Source organism: Haliotis rubra, unplaced genomic scaffold (assembly GCF_003918875.1).
Source record: "Haliotis rubra isolate DU_JTF1 unplaced genomic scaffold, ASM391887v1 Scf214, whole genome shotgun sequence".
NCBI classification, from domain to species: Eukaryota; Metazoa; Mollusca; class Gastropoda; order Lepetellida; family Haliotidae; genus Haliotis; species Haliotis rubra.
Window position 1 is genome coordinate 424,977 of NW_025766159.1, and position 23,974 is coordinate 448,950.

Genomic DNA, 23,974 nt, shown 5'->3' on the forward strand with positions numbered 1-23,974 from the left:
AAAATGCATGGAAAAATCAAATATAGAGCTTAAAACTTTGCATTCTTCCTCTTTCAGCCTGACTAGTTGTTTCATGTGTTCCTTTGATTCACTGATCCACCAACCCAAATTTTCACAAATGTGGAAAAATTCTTTTAATTACAAAAAAATCAGAATGATTCTGTGTTTAAAACTGTTCCTGTTACTTGCAGTGCCGGTTCCTGTGAGAAGGGAATTCACCTAGCAATCAGAAATTTAAACAACACTTTTGAATGTTCTATTTCTTTCCTTCTTTTCTCATGACTACATCAACTGTAAACAGTTATAAAATCAATTTCATGATTATTATTTATATTATAAAATATCTGCATTATGTCCAACTGTGAAAAGATTGTGATAGGTTGCAATATACTGTTTATGAGTGAGGTTTTATTCCACCTTTAGCAATATAATAGCAATATTGCGGCAGGGGACAGCAGCAATGGGCTTGACACATTGTACCCATGTGGGGAATCAAACTCGGGTCTTCGGCATGATGGCGAAGGCTTTAACCACTAGGCTACCCCACCGCCCATGCCGTTTATGACAGTATGGAGACTATCGCTTGTTTTGTCACTTCACCGTTGTCAGGGTATGACTAATAAATGATTGATCTATACTGAGTGAAGTGAACTATTGCACATGTATCATGTCTTAATTCAAACCTACATACAAAACAACAGGGGTGGAAATAACCCATTGCCCGACGTCCGAGTCCAGTGTTTTTTTCTGTTGGGCAAGCAAATTTGTATATCACACTGTACCGGTGTCCAGTTGACTTTCCAATGTTAATTATGTTGTTTATTTAAAAAAATCAACAAGAAAACGTCCGATATAGTGGAAAAATTATCAGGGCAAGTGATTTTACATGTGCCACTGTACCGGAGTACACTAGCAATTTTAAAGTTATTTCCACCCCTGAACAAACATCAGACATTCTCAAGACAATAAAATCTATTCTCCCCAGGGAGCTGAGGGTGAAAATAATAACAAAATATTCGCATGTGTCATATCACAATTAGTGGAAATTACATTTGCATATATAATACTGACAAATTAATAACAATCACACATTTCAGTCATCAGTTTCTGGTAAGTTGTCATAATGTAAATATGTTTACAAATCAGGGACTATTTTCTGTGTGTGGCAAATCAACATGGTCAAATTATCACATCACATTTATATTAAGATCATGAACATGATCAATGGAAATTTATTTGAGTTTTACTCCACTTTTAGCAATATTCCAGCAATATCAGGGCAGGGGACACCAGAAATGGGCTTCACACATTGTACCCATGTGGGGAATGGAACCTCCCTCTTTGGCGTGACGAGCGAACGCTTTAGTTTAACCACCAGGCTACCCCACCGCCCCAATTATAAGGTGTACCTTGTTTTCGAATCAACCTGCAAGTACATTTAAAATAAATTTAATTTTTATCCAGTGAATGAAGGAAATGGGTCAAATTATAGTCCGTTTGGCTCAAAAGCGGACCGATGAATTGCAATCTAACTCGAAAACTTTTAAACATAAAATACTCAATGAAACACTGATCATAAGGAAAACGTCAGACCAACTCTGAGAGGCGTTTGCAGAATTTATGTCCTAAAAATAAAAAAGTTGTTTAACAAACTATCATTAAAATATCGACACAGTTCACTATTTGTTACGAGGGAGGAGTGCAGAGAAAGGGACAGCTGGGTGTGCGAGAAAGGATGGAGACTGCACAGCACAGGTTAATGAATCAATAACTTTGTCGGCACTTGTGCACGTGCTTCTGTAACACCTGGCTGTCCCTTTCTCTGCACTCCTCCCCTCGTAACAAATAGTGAACTGTGTCAATATTATAATGATAGTTTGTTAAACAACTTTTTTAATTTTAGGACATAAATTCTGCAAACAAATCACAGAGTTAGGCTGATATTTTGATTATGATCAGCGTTTCATTGAGTATTATATGTTTATTAGTTTTTTAGTTACATTGCAATTCATCGGTCCGCTCTTGAGCCAAATGCACTTTAGTGCTCAACCAATGAGTATTGAGTTTACATCAGCAATGTTTTTTGTACATCATGTCCATAGCCTAGCAGTCTCTATTCATTAAACAATTTCAGTATCAGTAAGGGATTATTTTTCTATACTTGCTAGACTAAGCCAGTCGGTGGTTTATTTAAAGGTGGAGGAATACTGTCTACACAAGCCTATGTTGTACTGACGATAAAGTATGTTTAACCTGACAAAAATCACCTTCACACATTGATCAGCAACACCTTGCATATCTCAGGGATGTTTCATTCATCTAGTTGATCAGCCCTGTTATCTTGAAGACCCAGCCCCAGTCACAGGGCATCTTGTTCACGGGGATAGCCGGGATGTCGATGTTCATGCCGTCCATGCCGTTCCTGCTCCATGTGAAGTCTCCTTCGTAGCCAATCATGCTCACCGCTGTGCCGACCTCTGGATCAGGGGAGCCAAGGGTCAAGGTCGCACCCTCAGGCCAGTCCAGGACAATGGCGTACACAATTTGACCAGTGGGTCCATCACGGGAGGTGTACCTGTGTAAATGTACAGTGGTCAGTCATCAGTGGGTCAGATATATGGAACATTGAAGAGATTTCTGACACAAAACAACCTTTAGGGCTGCAAGATTTACATAATTAAAGAATGATCAGAATATTTAGAAGAGACAAAGATGAAAGAAAATGGCTGAGTAATGGTCAAAAGAGTTCTGAATGGTGATGGTACAAAGGTTGAATAGGAATGACAAGTCTTTGTGGATGATCAACTTGTTTATTGTACAATAGCAACGTTTTGATATAGATACTTATAGTTTTCATGTTGTATCGGTAAAGTATCTATACTAAAACATCACTATTGTACAATAGCAACGTTTTGATATAGATACTTATAGAGTTTTAATGTTGTATACGGTATTAAGTATCTATACTAAAACATCACTATTGTACAATAAAGGTTGATCATCAACACTTGTCATTCCCATTGCTCACAACTAGAATGCCTCTCAAACAGTTACAAGGTTAATTATCAAGATAAAATTCAAAATGTTGCCAAACTCAGCAAATATATGTTGCCCCTACAAGCTCCATGCACAGCAAACAGCATTATATTTGGGAAAAATGACAGAAGATTGGCCGCAAAGATTTGAGCGCAGAGAGTCCTTGGATGGATGACCGTGTGTGACAGCTTGATTGAGTTACAACTTCATGCCTCACATGTTCATTAGTGAGCTTGTTCAAAGTTGCCTCTGACCAAGCAGAAAATGGGTACCCAGTGGGATGAATTATGTGACTATTAACCTACAGCTCACAGTCAGCTTGAGTTATCTGGGGTAATAATGGAAGTGGTTATTTTTGGATCTATTTTTGAGTTATAAATATTCTCATTATTATTAAATAGTTAATTGAAGAAATTTAGGTTCAGTGAGTGGAATCTCAGCTTCAAAGTGGTTTCTGAAAATCAGTAGTGGAAAAGATCTAGGAGACTCTAGAAGCATGGTTATGTTGCATGAGAAGATCAACGCTAAATTTTGTGTAAGAGTCAATAATGGTATCTTGTTCCACTGACATGATGTCCAAAATGATTCCTTATTATTTGGACCTGTACCTTATGGTCCCATACAAGAGTTATGTCCCTTCAAATATCAATCGATAATGTTTGTTGGCAAAATGCTTTGCTTCCCACACTGTGGCAGAAATAGACGAGAATTTGGCACCTAAAAATATTAAATTTGTAACACCACCTTTTGTCAAGTAGTATGGGATGGTATGGTCCATAGTACCTGGGTGCCCTTGTACAAAACAACCTTAGCGCTAAGACTACCTTTAGTCTATGTTAAGGTATGGGAGTTACGGTCACCTTAGAGCTAAGATCGCTTTGTACAACAGCACCTAAAAACAACCTTGGCGCTAAGACTACCTTAAGTCAATGTTAAGGTATGGGAGTTACGGTCACCTTAGCGCTAAGATGTACAACGGCACCCTGGCAAATAGCTGTGTAACTCATAACGCATACAACCTCATCTTACCAGACATTGGGAGTGATGGAATCGTTCTGGTAGACCCAGGGTTGGGTGGTGTAGATGGCCTCTCCGTTGACCCCCAACCAGGTCCCAAGGTCAAGCAGTCTCTCCTTGAACACAGCTGGAATGATGCCGTCTGGCTCCGGACCAATGTTGAGGAGGTAGTTGCCACCACAGCTGCAACAGAGCATCTTCGTCTACACATGGGCTTTAGGTTGAAACTTCGCTTTCTTAAAAACTAATTAGTATATACATTTAGATTTTGGCTCTACAGCCATACTGTAAAGAAAATAACATAGACATATAGATAATAAGCAAGAAAGTTTATCGGAAGTTACAAAAGCTAACCTGATCACCTCCACCATGTTGGAAATTATCTGGTCTGTGGTCATCAATTCACTAATCTTCATGTTGCGTCGGAAACCCCAGGAGATTGGGTCAATGGACGTCTGACACTCCCACTTGAAAGGTTGCAGTTTGTCTGAAGACAAATAAGTATTAGTGAGTGAGTATGGTTTTAATCGCTTTTAGCAATATTCCAGCAATATCAGCGTGGGGACACCAGAAATGGGTTTCACGAATTGTATCAAAATGGGGAATCGAACTCAGGCCTTCAGCGCCACGAGTGTTATGAGTCAGTCACATCTTCTGGGTGAAATCTGAGAAAGTCATCATCGTCAGTGACGGCAAAAGCTTCACCAAGCCCCTTGTTCCAACGTTTTTCGATTGTTTGCTGTGAAATGCTTTGCCATGCCATGTGGGAGGTAGTAATTGCATCTTTCACAGTGACAGTCCTCAGGAAATCCTTGGGAGTGAGTCCAGTTTCAATAGCACTATTCACAAGTCCTCTTCTGTAGTGAGACTTGTAAGCTTGTATGATGCCTTGATCCATTGGTTTGAGGAGAGTGGTGTTTTTGGGGAGAAGCACAGATGTAATCTTCCCGTCAGCATGGTCCATCAGCAGTATAGCCTTTTCCGCCAGATGTAACGATTGTACGTTCTCTCTGACTGCAGGGATAAATTTATGAAAAAAGAACATTCCTGGAATATAGCTGCAGTCATCCAGGCATTCTTGGAGGCGGCGTAGACAGCAAGTAAGGTTAACTGGTTGACAAGGTGGAGACCGCGTGGATTCTGCGAAGTTCCAATAATGAGGGGCTTCAGCTTATGCTTTCCAGTTTGGTTACTGGTCAGCAAAACGGTCACGCATTGTTTGGCCTTCTTGAACACAGCTGGATGGTAATCTTCTGGCATGGCCAAGGTCTATCTGACAACATCTTATAATCAGAGGCCCAGATAAGCTGCGTATACGGGTAAAATACGAATAGAATAAGCATTGAAAAATAATTGTTGCGTACCAATTACGCATTTAAAATGTTAGATACGAAGAAAGTTTAAAACAAATGCGTACAGAATATATTTATAAAACCGCTTGCGTAATGAAAAAGACATGGATTGCTATCAAGTTGTACTGTTAGTATAGGACAAGTGTTGTACTGTCAGTATAGGATGAGTGATTTTTTATGAAATCATTTCCATTATATCTAAGTTGGTTTTGATTAGGTATGACATAAGGCAGAACCTACCTGCTTAGTAAACTTACTCAATAGTATATACTTAGGTGAGTAAAATGACTGAAATACGCACATATTTGAAAGCAGTGGGTAACGGAAAATGAAATACCCCCTCAACATTCATAATACCCACTCCCAAAAACTACAGTGGGTACTGTACCCACATGAGCTAAATCTTATCTGGAGCTCTGTATAATACAGCCCAGTTTCGTAACATTATAAATTTGTTTAAGTTCCTGGCCTTCGGACTCAATCAGCTGCTGCAGTTCAGTCGGATAATTACTTGCTGCTTCCTGGTCTACAGATCGACGTTCTCCAGTCACCGAAAATCACTTTATTCCATGACACTGTTGGAAGAGCTGGCCTTGAAAGAGTCCTCAGATCCATGAATCGGTCTTGAAAACTTCTGTATTTTCATAGTCTCCCCAGCGATTGGTGTGCCATCATGTCGAGACTGAGTAAACCATGAACACAGAGCTTTGTCCAGCATCGTGTAGTATGCTGTCTAAGCCTTCTTTAAGATAAGACCCCCGATATCTTCCGTCTCCATCACGAATCCCTTTAACGTCTCCTCATCTTTTAACCAACCCCTTAGGGTGCCAGTGCTTCGACTGACACTAGCCTGTGACTCTCCTTTCCTAACTCTCTTGATGAGGGCCAATTTCTCCCCAACTGTATAAGCTTGTCGTTTGTTCTTCGTAGAGTGAGTGAGTGAGTTTGGTTTTACGCCGCTTTTAGCAATATTCCAACAACATCACGGCGGGGGACACCAGAAATGGGCTTCACTCATTGTACCCATGTGGGGATTCGAACCCGGGTCTTCGGCGCGAAGAGCCAACGCTTTTAACCACTAGACTACCCCACCGCCCCCGTTCTTCGTAGATGCCAAGATGAAATTCACATATGGTACAGAACAACTGCGACCTGAACTGTTATACCAAAATGATTTCAGCACTCACTTCTCCTACTTTGAATGTGATTATTACAGTTTAATTTAATACCATATACTCACAAAAGAATGGATATACACACAAAAGAACGGATATACCATATACACCCAAGTGACTGGATACACCATACACACAAAAGTGAACGGATATACACACAAGTGAATGGATATACACACAAGTGAACAGATATACACACAAGTGAATGGATATACACACAAGTGAACAGATATACACACAAGTGAATGGTTATACACACAAGTGAACAGATATACACACAAGTCAATGGATATACACACAAGTGAACAGATGTACACACAAGTGAATGGATATACACACAAGTGAATGGATACACCATATACACACAAGTGAACAGATATACACATAGGTGAATAGATATACACAGGTGTGAACAGATATACACAGATGAGAACAGATATACACAGGTGTGAACAGATATACACAGGTGAAAACAGATATACACAGGTGTGAACAGATGTACCTACGTGGATTGAACTTATCCTGACAGTTGAAGAAGCCGCCATGGCGACATGTACAGTTGATTCCCCAGGCGTCATTGATGATCACGTTTTCCTTCACTGGGCTGCCACACAGAATGCACATAATACATGATATACAGCATTTTACATGATGCAGAAATGCAATACTGAGCTAGTGTTCAGCGGCACGAAAGCCCAGCTGGTGAGTGAGTTAGTTTTACGACCCATTTAGCAATATTACAGCTATGGCGGCGGTCTGTAAATAATTAAGTCTGGACCAGACGAGCCAGTGAATAACATCACGAGCATCTATCTACACAATTGGGATACATGTGTCAACCAAGTCAGTAACCCTGAGCAGCCGATCCTGTTAGTCGCATCTTTCGACAAGCATGGGTCACTGAAGATCAATTCTAACCCGGATCTTCACGTGTCCCAGCTGGTGACCTACCTGTCATTGTACATCCAGGCAAAGAACTCCTTCGACTGCCAGTAGGTGTCCGTGGCCTCCCAGTCTCCGTCTGAGTGTATCATGTCGGGCAGGTACGTGTTCACAATATGGTACAACTCTGGCATAGTCTTTCTCTGAATAAGCAAAAACATATTGTAAACATTAAAAATACCACAGCAAAACAGATTTGCTTTTTAACAAATTTTCCAAACCTTTTCATGTCATTAATCAACATGTTCAAGTGTCATCATGCAATACACATGTTTGTCAAGCAGACTACGTCAAAACTTTCTTCCATAATTTTTATCAGATAATGTCTTGACTGTGCACCAACATTTTGTTTGAGGAAATGTTATATGACGTTTCAAGATTGATTGGTTGTTGTTTAACGCCGCAGTCAGCAACATTCCAGCTATATGACGACAGTCTGTAAAAAATCAAGCCTGGACCAGACAATCCAGTGATCAATACCATGAGCACTGTGCTATGCAACTGGGATACGATGTCATGTGTCAACCAAGTCAGCGAGTCTGACCAGCCAATCCCATTAGTCGCCACTTTTGACCAGCACGGGTTACTAAAAACCAATTCTAGCCCGGATCTTCACGGGTATGACCTGTGGTGAGGGGTGGAATCTTGTTGGTCAATGGACATATAAAGGGACATAACTCTGATTTCCCAGTGCTGGTGCAACACTTGTGAAATGCCAGACTAGTTCGGCAAGGGTTGGAAATTAATTTTCATAGTCAGATATTTCACTTGCATTGGGAAGATTCCCTACAACATTATGAACAACCTTTAAAAAGACTTTGATCTTTGACACATTCACGTGGACATGAGGCTGTGCCAGGTATAATGATGATATCCCCACATTTCATTGCTCTACAGTAATTGCTTCTAAAGTTATCAGACGGCTATCTACCACACAAACTTTATTTACGGATATGACCTTGACAGTGAACTGGACTATGACCTTAATAATGTCCTTGACCTATAACAGAAGTGATGAATGCATCCAAATATTTGCAAGGGATGATATTAGACATGGCTACACCGCTCATTACATTGATAAGAACTTACAGTAGTGTTGGGAATTGGTTGAAATTTCACAATTGATGATTGCTTCATGACCAACGAACAATCATCGAAAAAAATTGGTTAGCGTCATTTTTCAGATTTTCCTATCCAACTTGTTATTGCTGATAGGTATAACATGATTCAACTTGCTACTTTTAAGTGATGACTAATATATCATGGACATAAACTTCCTGGAGTCTTAGAGAAATATTCAGTCATGACTTTTCAGTTAGTGAAGTCAGTTTTCTAAGAATTAAACACGTTTTCAGGCCCTGACAACTCCGAAGATAAGTTACATCGTCAAGTGTTGCAAAGACTAAAACAGTAGTTCCAAAATCGTTTATGTTCGATTATGAGAAAATGTGATCGATTGCTTGGTCGTTTGGTCAGTGCGACCAATCTTCAATTATTTCAATTAATCGGAACACCACTAGCTTACAGTCACAAAGTTGTTGGTGGTGAAGTTATTGGCTTGGTCTTGGAGCCACAAAGGGTTGAACCACTCAAACAGGGAATGATACAAGCCAAGTTTCAGGTCAGTCTTGTTTCGAAGAGCAGTGGTAAGCTCCCCTGTAAACAAGGGAAATATGTTGTAAATATACAGCAATCAACAATCTCATAATTGCATAACTGAACAATTCTGTCAAACATTTTATGCTGGAGAGCGGGTGACTGAAAGCTTACTGTCACAGCGACTATATTCCATGCTGTCTGTCCTTTGTTCACTGTCCTTTGTATTTCATGTGAGAAGTTTCTGCCCAAGCATGTAAAGTTTACAACAACTTCGTATGGACTTATTAGCAGGTCAGGGGGCACTTTGTTTGTTTAATTCTTTGACGTGATGAGCGAACGCTGTAACCACTAGGCTACGCCACCACATTCTTTTCACAAAAGCGTATTCACTTACATATTAGAGGTGCAGTACTAAGGGTGGCCTAGTGGTTACAGTGTTTGCTGGTCACGCAGAAGTCCCGGGTTCAATTCCGCACATGGGGATGACTATTAATTTACATTAATTTGTGTGCTTCCCCAAATGGCACATCACTTAAACCAACAACAGAAATATGTATATGTACAAGACTGTTTCTTGCATCATTCAGTCTCATATCATTCGTCCTGCTAATGTATATATTGCCTGTTTTCAATAATTAAATACAGACATTAAAGAGTGAGTGAGTGAGTTTAGTTTTACGCCGCACCCAGCAATATTCCAGCTATATGGCGGTGGTCTGTAAATAATCGACTCTGGACCAGACAATCCAGTGATCAACAGCATGAGCATCGATTTGCGTAACTTGGAACCGATGACACGTGTCAATCAAGTCAGCCAGCCTGACCACCCAATCCGATTAGTCGCCTCTTACGACAAGCATGGGTTGCTGAAGATCAATTCTAACCCGGATCTTCACGGGTAAGACATGTAAAGAAATGCTTATCTACACGTAGAAAAGGGTACACTGAGTAATTAAATAGTGGTGTCAAAAAAACATTTTAAGACTGTATTTATACAATAAACTCATGAGAAATGATGATTCTATTGTGTATATTTTACAGATACACAGCTGGTGTGGAGCTATGTCACCATGGATACCATCATAATGAACATGAACAGAGGTCAGGGGTATCAAGGTCAAGGACACCTACCAACAATATCTCTCGCAGGTCCAACATCGCCTGAGTTCCAGTTCCAAGACACATTGGACGGCCACATGGTGAACCCATCATGGTGCTTTGTAGTAAACACAATGTATCTGGAACATAACAAGGCACATATGCAATCACAATGATATCATAAAACATTTGATCATGATGATGTCAAAAAATGTTTGATCATCTGATGAAACATTTAATCATAATGTCGAAACATATTTGATCATGATGATGTCATAAATAGAGAATCTCACCCAAGTGTCTAGTGATATCAATTATATCAACACGACTTGATAAATATCCAAGACTTGCCAAGGATATTTTTACTTTTATCAACAAGTATTCATGTATTTGATATCAGAAGCCACGAGGGTGAGATTCTATTTATCATCAAAAATCAGTCTTCATTAGTTTTCAATGAGAAATGTACATCTCTGAACACATTACTGCCATTAGACCTCAAGTGCAGCAATGTCATAGCATTGTGATGTCATCAAGTTTATGACATCATAGCATTGTGACACGTGATTGTTGACGTCAGGGCATTGTAGTTTGAACAAAATCTCCTGTCAAAATGATATCTCCTTAGAGATATTGTTGGATCTCACACAAGCAATATCTCCAGTGGAACACAGTTTTGAATGATAAAATATTTGATCATGATTATTAGATAAAATAGTTGATCATGATGTGATTGATATTTTATCATTGTGATGTGATAAAATGTTTCATCATGATGTAATAAATACTTGATCATGATGATGTCATAAATATTTGATCATGATGTGATATTATGTGATCATCATGATGCAATAAAATATTTGATCTTGATTTACCGGTAATAAATACTTGATCATGATGGAGTGATAAACATTTGATGTTAATTTCATGGTACAGAGATATGTTTGAAGATTTAGAATCAATGAAATGATGTTTTGCAACATTGTGTTATGCAGCGGTCAGAATAAACCAGTGGTCAACAGCATGAGCATTGATTTTCATTATCCAGCATGGTGATACAATAACAGCGTGCAGGTGCAATACAAATTTTGAGCAACTGTGTGTGGAGTTGAACAATGGAGCCTCTGACCCAGGGTCAGCTGCCTTGTCCACATGACCAAACTGGTTAACCGGATCAGGAAGCTGTGATATGGTATGAGGATGTAGCACAATCAACATGCAATCACTCACCATATCCTGTTAAATATATCACTTTCCCTCAACGCCAATCTTAACTTATACTTTTTTGTTTGTTTGCTGTGAATGAGTGAGTTAAAATGATCCATTGAGAGCCCTATTGCTGAGGTTCTATTCTAATCTGGAATCTCCATGTTTGCCATTGTTATACAATGTCTAGCCAGCCTCAACAAACTAATTATGAGGGTGGAATGAGAACATGCATTACACACCAGATATCATGGTGAACTTTTTACCCTCAACTGTAACCATGGTAACATTGTTATTTGTACCGTTTTTCAATGAGTCTATTTTAGGGACCATCCATAATTTATGGCGAGGTGTGTGATGATGATTTAAGGGGGTGGGGGTGGGGGTTGTCACCCTATTTGTTCTGGGGAGGGAGGGGGCTACAACTTTGTACACATGTACTAATGGGCTTGTAACTGAATTTGTACATGACATGCAAGGATGGGGGCTGCACTCACATAGAGATCTACCGTGAAATTTTGCTAAAATGGTGAAGTAGTTTTTGATAAACATGATAAATTCTGTCTAATTTGACACCCATTACCTCCTGAGAAATGTCTATCAGACAATTAGCATAAGGTCAGTTAAGATTATATTTTGTCTTGATTCTCATTATGAAATGGGTAAAAACATGGGATTTTATTTTCTAGTAGTGTGCATATATGGAAGGGGAATTCTAAGCAGAAATCTTCAAAATAATGATACATAATTATGACTTCGTCGATAACATCTACAAAATAAATAATCGAACTGTAATTTACTTCGCTCCTGAAGCCTGGAAAAGGTCCACCCATTCGTCTGCGTTGAAAAATTCTGCTCTAAACTGAGAAGCAAAGTCTCCATAGGTAAAATCATCCCTGTAGTTTTCCTGCATGAACTTCTCAACATTAGGGTCGCCATTCATCCACTGACTCCAAAACCACTCGGTGCTAAAACTGGGCACTGAATAAACTCCCCAGTGAATGAAGATTCCGAACTTTGATTCATCAAACCATTTCGGTAATGGCCTCGATTCCAGTGATTGCCAAGTTGGTTCATAACGTATGTTTTCGATGAAACCGACGCAAAGAGCTAAGAGGAACAACGAGGCAACGAAACCTGTGCTGGACGCCATATTGTAATCATGTGATCGGCGTTTGATAGTGGTCACGTGACTTTGTTTACCTTCCGTTTCCCAGTAATTTCCGAAGGGTCATATATTATTTCGTAAATAATCTTTAATTCTGACTTTCTGATTTCGTACCACACTCAAAAGAGGGTTGTTTCTGTTTCTAAAGCAACAGCAGAACCAAATCAAAACGAGGCGTGTTATTTCATGAGTTTAGCACTATAATATATGGGTCTTTTTTTACCCTATTTTATTTTCAGTCCAACGAGTCAAAGTGAGCTGGTGCTGTGGATCTGTGTCCGTCGTCTTGGAAAGAGTTCCTTCCGTCCCCCCAAGCCTAAACCAAACTCTAAACCTAACCCTAAACCTAAACCTAACCCTAAACCTAGCCCTAACTTAAATTTTGGACTTTTAATCATTTTGTGAGTTCTCTAGTAATTGTTGTGTTAAGTTTTGTTTATAATTCTAGAATATTTATACATATTATTTGGGATGGGGGAACGTGAGGAACTCTTACCGTCGTCTGTCCACCCATCCATTTGGAACACCCACAGACAAAATAATGAAACGACTGAATTGAACATCAACGAATGTTTTGTTCATTCTGAAAGAAATAAAATATAAGCCTCAGCCTTCCAGAGCTATTCTGAGTTTCTCAAAGGACATCAATATTTCACATTTTTCGAAGACATTCAAACCGCCTGCTAAAAATTACTACAAATAGGTTTTTTAAAAGGTTGATATTGCAACTTAATCGTGTATAGTTTTGTTGTCATACAGGCTTCAGACAGTATAATTTATACAAGCGTGACTTGGCCCATTGACAATCTGAGGCGATCTTTGCACGGTCCAGAGGCCCAGAATTAATAGATTTGTTCTTGGTATCCGAATGTCGAAGAAGTTCCCAGATCTGCAGTTAGGAACTTCAAAATAGGGATTCAATGTTTTCGAGATAAAGAATTACTAACACGACGTACCAAATTCCCACAGTTCGGCATTCCCAGCGGATACCATAGAACATGTTACTCGCTTGTATAAAGCGGGGTATATTGAAAATAATAGAAGAGAGCTCACTCAATTATTATTATTATTATTATTATTATAGGATATTTATATAGCGCACATATCCACGCAACTGGTACATGCTCAGGCGCTGGCACCTTTTTCCCTCGATCATAGGATGTCAATCTCAACGGCACATCATATTATATAAATCCCAACAACTCTTGCGGCGATAAGGCGCACCGAGTTATTGCGGCTTTCCCATTCTTACGAGGTACCCATTCACAGTTGGGTGGACTGGGACACATATAGTCACAGTACTTCGTCCAAGTTTTACTGCACGTTGCTGTACCTGCGACTTGGTGTTTGTACGTATTCATGTGGCCACCATCTGGTCATTTACCAACGGATTCGTGGGGTTTTTTAGTGCACAGGGTTGTGTACTCTACACTAGGGGTTGTGACAACACTGAAAGAATCTGCTCACAAAGTTGACTCCAACATTTTCACACCCGATCACTGGTTGGCTCGATCCCGGCATCTCAAGCGGAATCACTAGCCTGGACAGCTCGCCCACCACACCCCCATAAGAAAACGACATTTATATGTGAGGTAAGAGAAATTATGTAACATCTACAATTTACATATTCAAACTGGTAATTTACTTCGCTCCTGAAGCTTGGAAAAGGTCCACCCATTCGTCTGCGTTGAAAAATTCTGCTCTAAACTGAGAAGCAAAGTCTCCATAGGTAAAATCATCCCTGTAGTTTTGGTGCATGAACTTCACAACCTTAGGGTCGCCATTCATCAACTGATTCCAAAACCACGCACCGGTAAAACTTGGCACTGAATAAACTCCCCAGTGAATGAAGATTCCGAACTTTGCTTCGTCAAACCATTTCGGTAATGGCCTCGATTCCAGCGATTGCCATGTAGGTTCATAATGTATGTTTTCGATGAAACCGACGCAAAGAGTTAAGAGGAACAACGAGGCCACAAAACCTGTGCTGGACGCCATATTGTAATCATGTATATTTCATCGGCGCTTGATCGACGTCACGTGACTTTGTTTACTTTCCGCTTCCCTGCCTCCTCCTAGGCGGAAACAGAGTTGACAGAGGGTTGTTCCTGTCTGACTAAACAGAACCAGATAAAAACGAGGCGTGTGAATTTATGAGTTCAGGAAAAAATATGAAAGGACCAAATTTCAGAAATGCATGGTTACACGTACACAAACAAATATATGGATCTTTACTCTATTCTTTTCAGTCCATCATCATTGAAGTGAGCTGGCGTCATCTGTCCATCCATCCATACTGAACACGCAAAGACTAAATATAAAACTTTTAGACGACGCAAAGAGTTAAGAGGAACAGCGAGGCGACAAAACCTGTGCTGGACGCCATATTGTAATGATCATCGGCGCTTGATCGACGTCACGTGACTTTGTTTACTTTCCGCTTCCCTGCCTCCTCCTAGGTGGAAACAGAGTTGACAGATGGTTGTTTCTGTCTGACTAAACAGAACCAGATAAAAACGAGGCGTGTGAATTTATGAGTTCAGGAAAAATATGAAAGGACCAAATTTCAGAAATGCATGGTTACACGTACACAAACAAATATATGGATCTTTACTCTATTTTTCAGTCCATCATCTGAGCTGGCGTCATCTGTCCATCCATCCAAAAGAAATTTTGAGATGATCCCCGACTGTGAAGCATTTCGAGTCGGGGGTCATCTCAAAATTTCTACTTATTTTTTAATCTTTAAATAATCCTCGCAGGTTTCCAATACTTTCCATACAATAGTCTACATAAGAGAGAGAATTGTATGGATGTCAACTTTATTAAGAGGAACACAATGTTTCGGAGTAGCCTATATACTTACTCCTTTATCAGGCTGTATCACTTCTAAATGTCATTCAAAGATTTAATAGTGTACATATCATTTGCATTCATTCTTGAATAACAGGGGCGTAGGAACAGGGGGGCGGGGGCTTAGCCCCCCACTCTTTTCAAGACGAAACCATATCTACCTTACCATAACTACAATTTCATTTTGATTTTCAATACTTTTCATAAATTAGCATCCTACGCCCCTGAACAAAAACACAATATTCTCATAGAGCATACTCTTCAAATGTTTAGTAAATGTGGGTTTTGGAAAGTCTGAAATGGCAACTTAATTGTTTTCGGATGGTTTTAGTTTTTGTTTCTATACAGGCTTCGGTGAGGTGTAATTTACAGAAGCGTCACTTGGCTCATTGGCAATATGGGGGGAATTTTTCACATGACAATAGTTCCTGCGGGATCCGACATCCCCCAATGATATGTTTGTTCTTTGAATCCGAATGTCGACAGGGGCGTAGCTGCCATTACAAGAAAAAGCCCGGGCTTACACATGATTTTTGCTAAAAAGGTTGGACAAGCCCTGAGTACTATCTAAATATAAAGCTTTGCAACCTATATATTGGGCTTACACGAATTTATTGGCTTGCTACGCGCCTGGTCGAAGACGTTCCCAGCACTGCAATTAAGACCTTCAAAACAGGCATTTCAAATGCATTAGAAATTATTTGGATGAGGGTGGGATAAGTCATGTGACTCTTAACCTTGTAGGGCCTCAAAGGCAACTTGGGTTATCCGGGGTAATAATAACCAGATTATATTTGTTAGCGCTATAAGCATTCACCTAGTGAATGGAGATTAGGGCATTATAAATGCACTTTATTATTATTAATAATAATTGAATAACATAACTTCATTTCGTTCGTAAGCTCTTTACCATGTTCATATTGATACATATATAGACATTTGTGATTGTGTGTTGTGTTGTTTTGTTTGTGATTGTGCGTGCGTGCAAGAGGGAAGGGTACAGGGGCGGATGCAGCTTTTTGAGAAAGGGGGGTACACACTTCAATTCACGCACAAGAGTTTCAATGGTCATTTTATAAAGTTTCAAGACGGGGGGTGCGTGTGGGGTTGCCTCTCCCCCTCTCTCTCTCTCTCACACACACACAAACACACTAGTGTTGTGAATTGGTTGAAATCTCACAATTGATGACTGGTTCAATACCAACGACCGATCATCGACAAAAATTGGTTCGCGTCATTTTTTAGATTTTCCTATTCAGGTTGTAGTTGCAGATAAGTATAAAGAAAAAACATTTGGTTCTCTGTTGTTGTTTTTTGAAACTGCACAAATTACATTTGCAAATTTCACATCCAGTGTAAAATGATTCAGTTCCAGTGTAACATAAACTTCCCAGATTCTACAAGAAATATTCAGTCATGACTTTTCAGAAAGTGAAGTGAGTTTTCTTAGAAATAAACACGTTTTCAGGCCCTGACAACGTCCTAAATATGTTCTATCATCAAGTATTTCAAACTCTATTACAGCGGATTCCAAAATCGTTTGTGTTCGATTATGAGAAAATGTGATCGATTGCTTGGTCGTTTGGCCACTGCGACCAATCTTCGATTATTTCAATTAATCGGACCACCACAAACACACACACACATACTCACTGGATCCGCCTATGGGGTAAAGGAAAGTCGTAAAGTTTATTATCTGTTGTTTTCATTCACGGAACAATTAAATTCCGATTGAACTTCAATATGCAGTGGTAGACGTACGTGTATTGTCTCCATTAGTTCCAAGACCAGTTACACGGGTACCTCTCTCACGGGCGCAACCAGGTCTCCGGGGATGGAACCAGGTCTTCCGGGGGACCGACGGACAACGAATTTATCCTAATTAAACTGTATTTGTATGCCTCATGTGTGCATGCTTTGTTCCGAAGTAGTAATAATACCACAGTTCAGCATCTATCCCCATATTCATAGCAGTGGACGACAGAAAACAAACAGAGTTATTCCCCCTTGATCTTTTTCATTCGAACAATATCGTAAATGTTCGGAGCTACAAAACACATTGTGTAGTTCGGAGACATTCGTAACTATTCGTACCTGTATAATGCGCCATTATTATAATTGCCAAGAATCGTGGCAAACCAATCAAATCGCTCGTAGTAAAATGTGAATGAGGACATACAGTTTCTTTGCGATTATCGATTTTCATTATTATTTCCGTGATTATATAATTATCTTGTTACTGCTATTTGTTAACGACATTTACTTAAGGTGACTTTCCTGTTGTATCATAAATTTCTAGAAGTAGCCATGTTTGGAAATTCAGAGACTCAGCTATCTTTCCTTGGAGATAGTCCTAGACAAGGCCCAGTCGTGAACATGGCCACGGGAGGGGTTCGAATCGCCATCCGACTTGCCAGAATGACACGAGCAGTTACGAATGGTTCGCAGAATGTTTTCCAACGTCATGCATTTGAGTATGATGGAAATTCGAGCGGAGAAGGTAAGAAATCAGTGTATGAAATAAGGCCCGTCAGACGGCCTGAGACGGGCTAGATTTCAGCTAGCTAAGATACATAGCGTTCACTGACATGATGTCAGTGAACGCTATGTATCTTAGCTAGATTTCAGCCGGACGGTCTAATTTTACAGCTAGCCAGCCCGATGGACGGGTGAAGAAATGCGTGCATCTTACACCTTAGTGAGATACACTGACGATAAAACGGTTTTCTTCCAATCAGAGTCTGACATTGTATAAGGTAAGATAGAGACACGCCGTAATCTCTGTTTATCACGCAGTGAGAGGACGGTAAGATCGCTCTGTGCAATGAGTGGCTGCGAAGGCCACTAACCCGGTCGTCCAGTCTTCACCTGTGGACTGGACATTGTACTTGTGTGAAACCATTGATTGTCACTCCCATTGTGCGACTTTAGCGCTTGACCGCTAGCCCGTGGCTACTTTCTTTTGGGCTTGGCTTGTGATTAATTAAATAATCTCGTTACCTGCCTAGCCAACTTATCTGATTAGTAAACTATAATATATACGCCTTCATGAGACACACAAGCAGTGATACTTTGTGGTCATTTGGTCATTTTGGTCTTTGTCTTTCTCCTTGCTATGGTAAGGTGTCCACATGCCATTTGTTAGATACCGCTAACCTAACCCGAAGAGTGAGTGAGTTTAGTTTTACGCCGCACTCAGCAATGTTCCAGCAATATCTCAGTGGTCTGTAAATAATCAAGTCTGGACCAGGTAATCCAGTGATCAACCGCATGAGCATCGATCTACGAAACTGGGATAGGATGACAATCGTCCACCAAGACAGCGAGCCTGACCACCCGATCCCACTAGTTGCGTCCTACGACAAGCACTGGTTGCTGAAGACCAATTTTGACCCGGAACTTCACGGGTGGCTATCATTATAGATTGATCTGTTCATATCTGATGGATCATAAATAATGTACTCTAGTTGTCATGTAATTCTAACGGTAATATAGACATAACACATCAAGAAATAATATTCATTCACTTTTTCCGTTTCATTATTTAAGTAAGTGATTGTTCTACCATATTTGCTGATCATATTTTAATGAACGCCCATGTTTCATATGGCTATAGTCAATCCGTGTCGCCATGATAGATTAACAATGATCATATGAAAACATCTAACGTTCTGTACACCTTTTTGAGCAGTATATTCGCATGGTACTTTAGAAACTCGCGTTCTGATCGATCTGTCATGTGGTACTGAATGAGGAAATACATCTACTGTTTTCAATTTACAGGTGAGGAGACACGTGAAGATCCGGGTAAGAATTGATCTTCAGTAACCCATGCTTGTAAGAGACGACAAATAGGATCGGGTGGTCAGGTTCGCTGATTTGGTTGACACCTGTCATCGCATCCCAATTGCGTAGATCGATGCTCATGCCGTTGATCACTAGATTGTCTGGTCCAGGCTCGATTATTTACAGACCGCCACCATATAACTGGAATATTGCTGAGTGTGGCGTAAAACTAAACTCACTCACAGGCGTGGCACTTTCATTCGATACCTGTAAATCCGGTGAGAGTCGGAGCACACGCTTCTTAATCTCAAGGGAGAACCGTTTGGATGGTGCCTACATGGTCCAGATTAATTATTTAGCTCTTATTAACTTCATCGGTTACAATGGTGCCGGTTACATCATCCAGGTCGGGGGGCGGTGGGTAGCCTAATGGTTAAAGCGTTGGCTCGTCACGCCGAAGACCCGGGTTCGAATCCCCACATGGGTACAATGTGTGAAGCCTATTTTTCTGGTGTCCCCCGCCGTGATGTTGTTGGAATATTGCTAAAAGCGGCGTAAAACAAAACTCAGTCAGTCAGTCCAGGTCGGTCCACGTGATGTTATTGCTTAAGAGGTGGACAATGGATGGAATGACCAGATTAGATGGCCGGCGACGTTAGATATGCCTCCTGATATCAAGTCTGGTTTGTCAAAATCTGATAGGTTACAGGGTGTCGTGATGGAACTGAAATATCTTGGCTGAGGTAAATAATATTCACGATGAAATAGATCATGAAGATTGGGGTTTATTGCATATTGTGTCTTGTATGCTCTGTGTGTCTGTGGGGCGGTGGGGTAGTCTAGTGGTTAAAGCGTTGGCTCGTCACACCGAAGACCCGGGTTCGAATCCCCACATGGGTACAATGAGTGAAGCCCATTTCTGGTGTCCCCCGCCGTGATATTGCTGGAATATTGCTAAAAGCGGCGTAAAACCAAACTCAGTCAGTCAGTCTGTGTGTCTGTCTCTATGTGTGTGTCTTGTATCCTCTGTGTATGTGTGTCTGTCTGTCTCTGTGTGTGTCTTGTACCCTCTGTGTGTGTGTCTGTCTATATGTGTGTGTCTTGTATCCTCTGTGTGTCTGTCTCTATGTGTGTGTGTCTTGTATCCTCTGTGTGTGTCTGTCTGTCTCTGTTTGTATCTTGTATCCTCTGTGTATGTGTGTCTGTCTGTCTCTGTGTGTGTCTTGTATCCTCTATGTATGTGTGTCTGTCTGTCTGTCTGTCTCTGTGTGTGCCTTGTATCCTCTGTGTATGTGTGTCTGTCTGTCTCTGTGTGTGTCTTGTACCCTCAGTGTGTGTGTCTGTCTGTCTCTATGTGTGTGTGTGTGTGTCTTGTATCCTCTGTGTATGTGTGTCTGTCTGTCTGTCTCTGTGTGTGCCTTGTATCCTCTGTGTATGTGTGTCTGTCTGTCTCTGTGTGTGTCTTGTACCCTCAGTGTGTGTGTCTGTCTGTCTCTATGTGTGTGTGTCTTGTATCCTCTGTGTCCGTGTGTCTGTCTGTCTCTATGTGTGTGTTTGTGTCTTGTATCCTCTGTGTATGTGTGTGTGTCTGTCTGTCTCTATGTGTGTGTCTTGTATCTTGTATCCTCTGTGTGTGTGTGTGTCTGTCTGTCTCTATGTGTGTGTGTGTGTCTTGTATCCTCTGTGTCCGTGTGTCTGTCTGTCTGTATGTGTGTGTGTGTGTATATCCTCTGTGTGTGTGTGTCTGTCTGTCTCTATGTGTGTGTGTCTGTGTCTGTCTGTCTCTGTGTGTGTGTGTCTGTCTGTCTCTCTGTGTGTGTGTCTTGTATCCTCTGTGTGTCTGTCTGTCTCTCTCTGTGTGTGTGTGTGTCTGTCTGTCTGTCTCTATGTGTGTGTGTGTCTGTCTGTCTCCGTGTGTCTGTCTGTCTCTATGTGTGTGTCTTGTATCCTCTGTAGTTGTCTGTCTCTATGTGTGTGTGTGTCTGTCTGTCTCTATGTGTGTGTGTGTCTTGTATCCTCTGTGTCCGTGTGTCTGTCTGTCTCTATGTGTGTGTGTGTCTTGTATCCTCTGTGTCCGTGTGTCTGTCTGTCTCTATGTGTGTGTGTGTGTCTTGTATCCCTCTGTGTGTCTGTGTGTGTGTCTGTCTGTCTCTCTGTGTGTGTGTGTCTGTGTGTCTGTGTGTCCTCTGTGTATGTGTGTCTGTCTGTCTCTATGTGTGTGTGTCCCTTGTATCCTCTGTGTGTGTGTTGTCTGTCTCTATGTGTGTGTGTCTGTGTGTGTCTGTCTCTATGTGTGTGTGTGTGTGTCTTGTATCCTCTGTGTCCGTGTGTCTGTCTGTCTCTATGTGTGTGTGTGTCTTGTATCCTCTGTGTCCGTGTGTCTGTCTGTCTCTATGTGTGTGTCTTGTATCCTCTGTGTCCGTGTGTCTGTCTGTCTCTGTGTGTGTGTGTCTTGTATCCTCTGTGTCCGTGTGTCTGTCTGTCTCTATGTGTGTGTCTTGTATCCTCTGTAGTTGTCTGTCTCTATGTGTGTGTGTCTGTCTGTCTGTCTCTATGTGTGTGTCTTGTATCCTCCGTGTGTCTGTGTGTGTCTGTCTGTCTCTATGTGTGTGTCTGTCTGTCTCTATGTGTGTGTGTCTTGTATCCTCTGTGTCTGTGTGTGTCTGTCTGTCTCTATGTGTGTGTCTGTCTGTCTCTATGTGTGTGTGTCTTGTATCCTCTGTGTCTGTCTGTCTCTATGTGTGTGTCTGTCTGTCTCTATGTGTGTGTGTCTTGTATCCTCTGTGTCCGTGTGTCTGTCTGTCTCTATGAGTGTGTGTCTTGTATCCTCTGTGGCTGTCTGTCTCTTTGTGTGTGTCTGTCTATCTGCCTCTGTGTGTGCAAATGTTTATGTTATGAACCTTCCCAGTGTGTTTATCAGGCACAGGTTTTGTAACCATTACATTTGTGTGACTAAAATTCCGTTAAGCCATTTTGTAAGAACCCTTGAGGAAAATATACATCCATATGTAAAATGTCCTTGCTTATAGGTATCTCAACATACAGAGAAGCATGTCATAACACTCTTATAAATGAAAATATATGAAAGTATTTCTATTTAATATATACTGCAAAGGAGCACAGAAATAGAGGAACATCACAGGGACATGATCAGGGAACATCATAGGGACATGATCAGGGAACATCACAGGGCATGATCAGGGGGAACATCACAGGGCATGATCAGATCAATGAACATCACAGGGCATGATCAGGGAACATCACAGGGTATGATCAGGGAACATCACAAGGTATGATCAGGGAACATCACAGGTATGATCAGGGAACATCATAAGGTATGATCAGGAACATCATAAGGTATGATCAGGGAACATCACAAGGTATGATCAGGGAACATCATAAGGTATGATCAGGGAACATCATAAGGTATGATCAGGGAACATCATAAGGTATGATCAGGGAACATCATAAGGTATGATCAGGGAACATCACAAGGTATGATCAGGGAACATCATAAGGTATGATCAGGGAACATCATAAGGTATGATCAGGGAACATCACTGAACATCATAAGGTATGATCAGGGGAATGATCATCATGGCATGATCAGGGAACATCACAGGGTATGATCAGGGAACATCACAGGGTATGATCAGGGAACATCACAGGTATGATCAGGGGGAACATCATATGATCAGGGAACATCATAAGGGTATGATCAGGGAACATCACATGGCATGATCAGGATCACATGGTATGATCACAGGTATGATCAGGGAACATCACAGGGTATGATCAGGAACATCACAGGGTATGAACATCACAGGGTATGGAACATCACGGGAACATGATCAGGGAACATCACATGGCATGATCAGGAACATCACAGGGATGATCAGGGAACATCATAAGGTATGATCAGGGAACATCATAAGGTATGATAGAGAAAACATCACTGCACACCATAGGGTATGATCAGGAACATATATGATCATGATCAGGGAATGATCATCACATGGCATGATCAGGGAACATCATAGGGTATGATCAGGGAACATCACAGGTATGATCAGGGAACATCACAGGGTATGATCAGGGAACATCACAGGGTATGATCAGGGAACATCACAGGTATGATCAGGGAACATCACAGGGTATGATCAGGGAACATCACAGGGTATGATCAGGGAACATCACAGGGTATGATCAGGGAACATCACAGGTATGATCAGGACATCAGATCAGGAACATCACAGGGTATGATCAGGGAACATCATAGGGTATGATCAGGGAACATCATCAGGTATGATCAGGGAACGATAGGGGCATGATCAGGGAACATCACAGGGAACATATGATCAGGGAACATCACAGGGTATGATCAGGGAACATCATATGCATGATCAGGAACATCACAAGGTATGTATGATCAGGGGAACATCACAGGGAACATGATCAGGAACATCACAGGGTATGATCAGATTTGAGGAACATCTTAGGGCATGATTAGAGGGAACGATCAGGGGGAATCATCACATAAGTATGATTAGAGGTATGATCGAAGGGAACATAAAAACGAACATAGGGTATGATCAGGGAACATCACAGCTTGGTATGATCAGCAGCGGTACTGGGAACATCATGCAATTTTATCGGTATGATCAGGATCAGCATCATGAGCATCGATCTACGATATTATAAGGTCAACCAAATCTGCGCATCTGGCCACCCGATCAGGAACA

General features: G+C 40.9%; 1 protein-coding gene across 2 annotated transcripts; it reads right to left on the reverse strand.

Moving 5' to 3' along the window:
* Nucleotides 1-2,289: 2,289 nt before the first annotated feature.
* On the reverse strand, nt 2,290-14,610 carry LOC124276836 (tissue alpha-L-fucosidase-like). 2 transcript variants are annotated; one of them, XM_046712487.1, is made up of 8 exons: nt 14,239-14,610; nt 10,253-10,359; nt 9,048-9,178; nt 7,532-7,665; nt 7,087-7,184; nt 4,408-4,540; nt 4,066-4,236; nt 2,290-2,575 (listed from the first exon to the last, which is right to left on the reverse strand). In XM_046712487.1, exons 1-8 carry the CDS (start codon nt 14,589-14,591, stop codon nt 2,320-2,322), a joined length of 1,383 nt encoding a protein of 460 aa, XP_046568443.1. In that variant the 5' UTR covers nt 14,592-14,610; the 3' UTR covers nt 2,290-2,319. The 2 variants fall into 2 exon arrangements, with proteins under 2 accessions (XP_046568443.1, XP_046568442.1); XM_046712486.1 differs by lacking the exon at nt 14,239-14,610 and adding an exon at nt 12,226-12,593.
* Nucleotides 14,611-23,974: the final 9,364 nt, after the last annotated feature.

Bases quoted from the DNA above. Each gene is read 5' to 3' on its own strand.
- LOC124276836 (XM_046712487.1), bottom strand. From the start codon at position 14,591: ATGGCGTCCAGCACAGGTTTTGTGGCCTCGTTGTTCCTCTTAACTCTT. The intron at 10,360-14,238 runs GTAAATTACCAG...GTTATGTTCCAG, and splicing joins TTCCAAGCTTCAGGAGCGAA to ATACATTGTGTTTACTACAA. The intron at 7,185-7,531 runs GTAGGTCACCAG...TCTGTGTGGCAG, and splicing joins GCCTGGATGTACAATGACAG to CCCAGTGAAGGAAAACGTGA.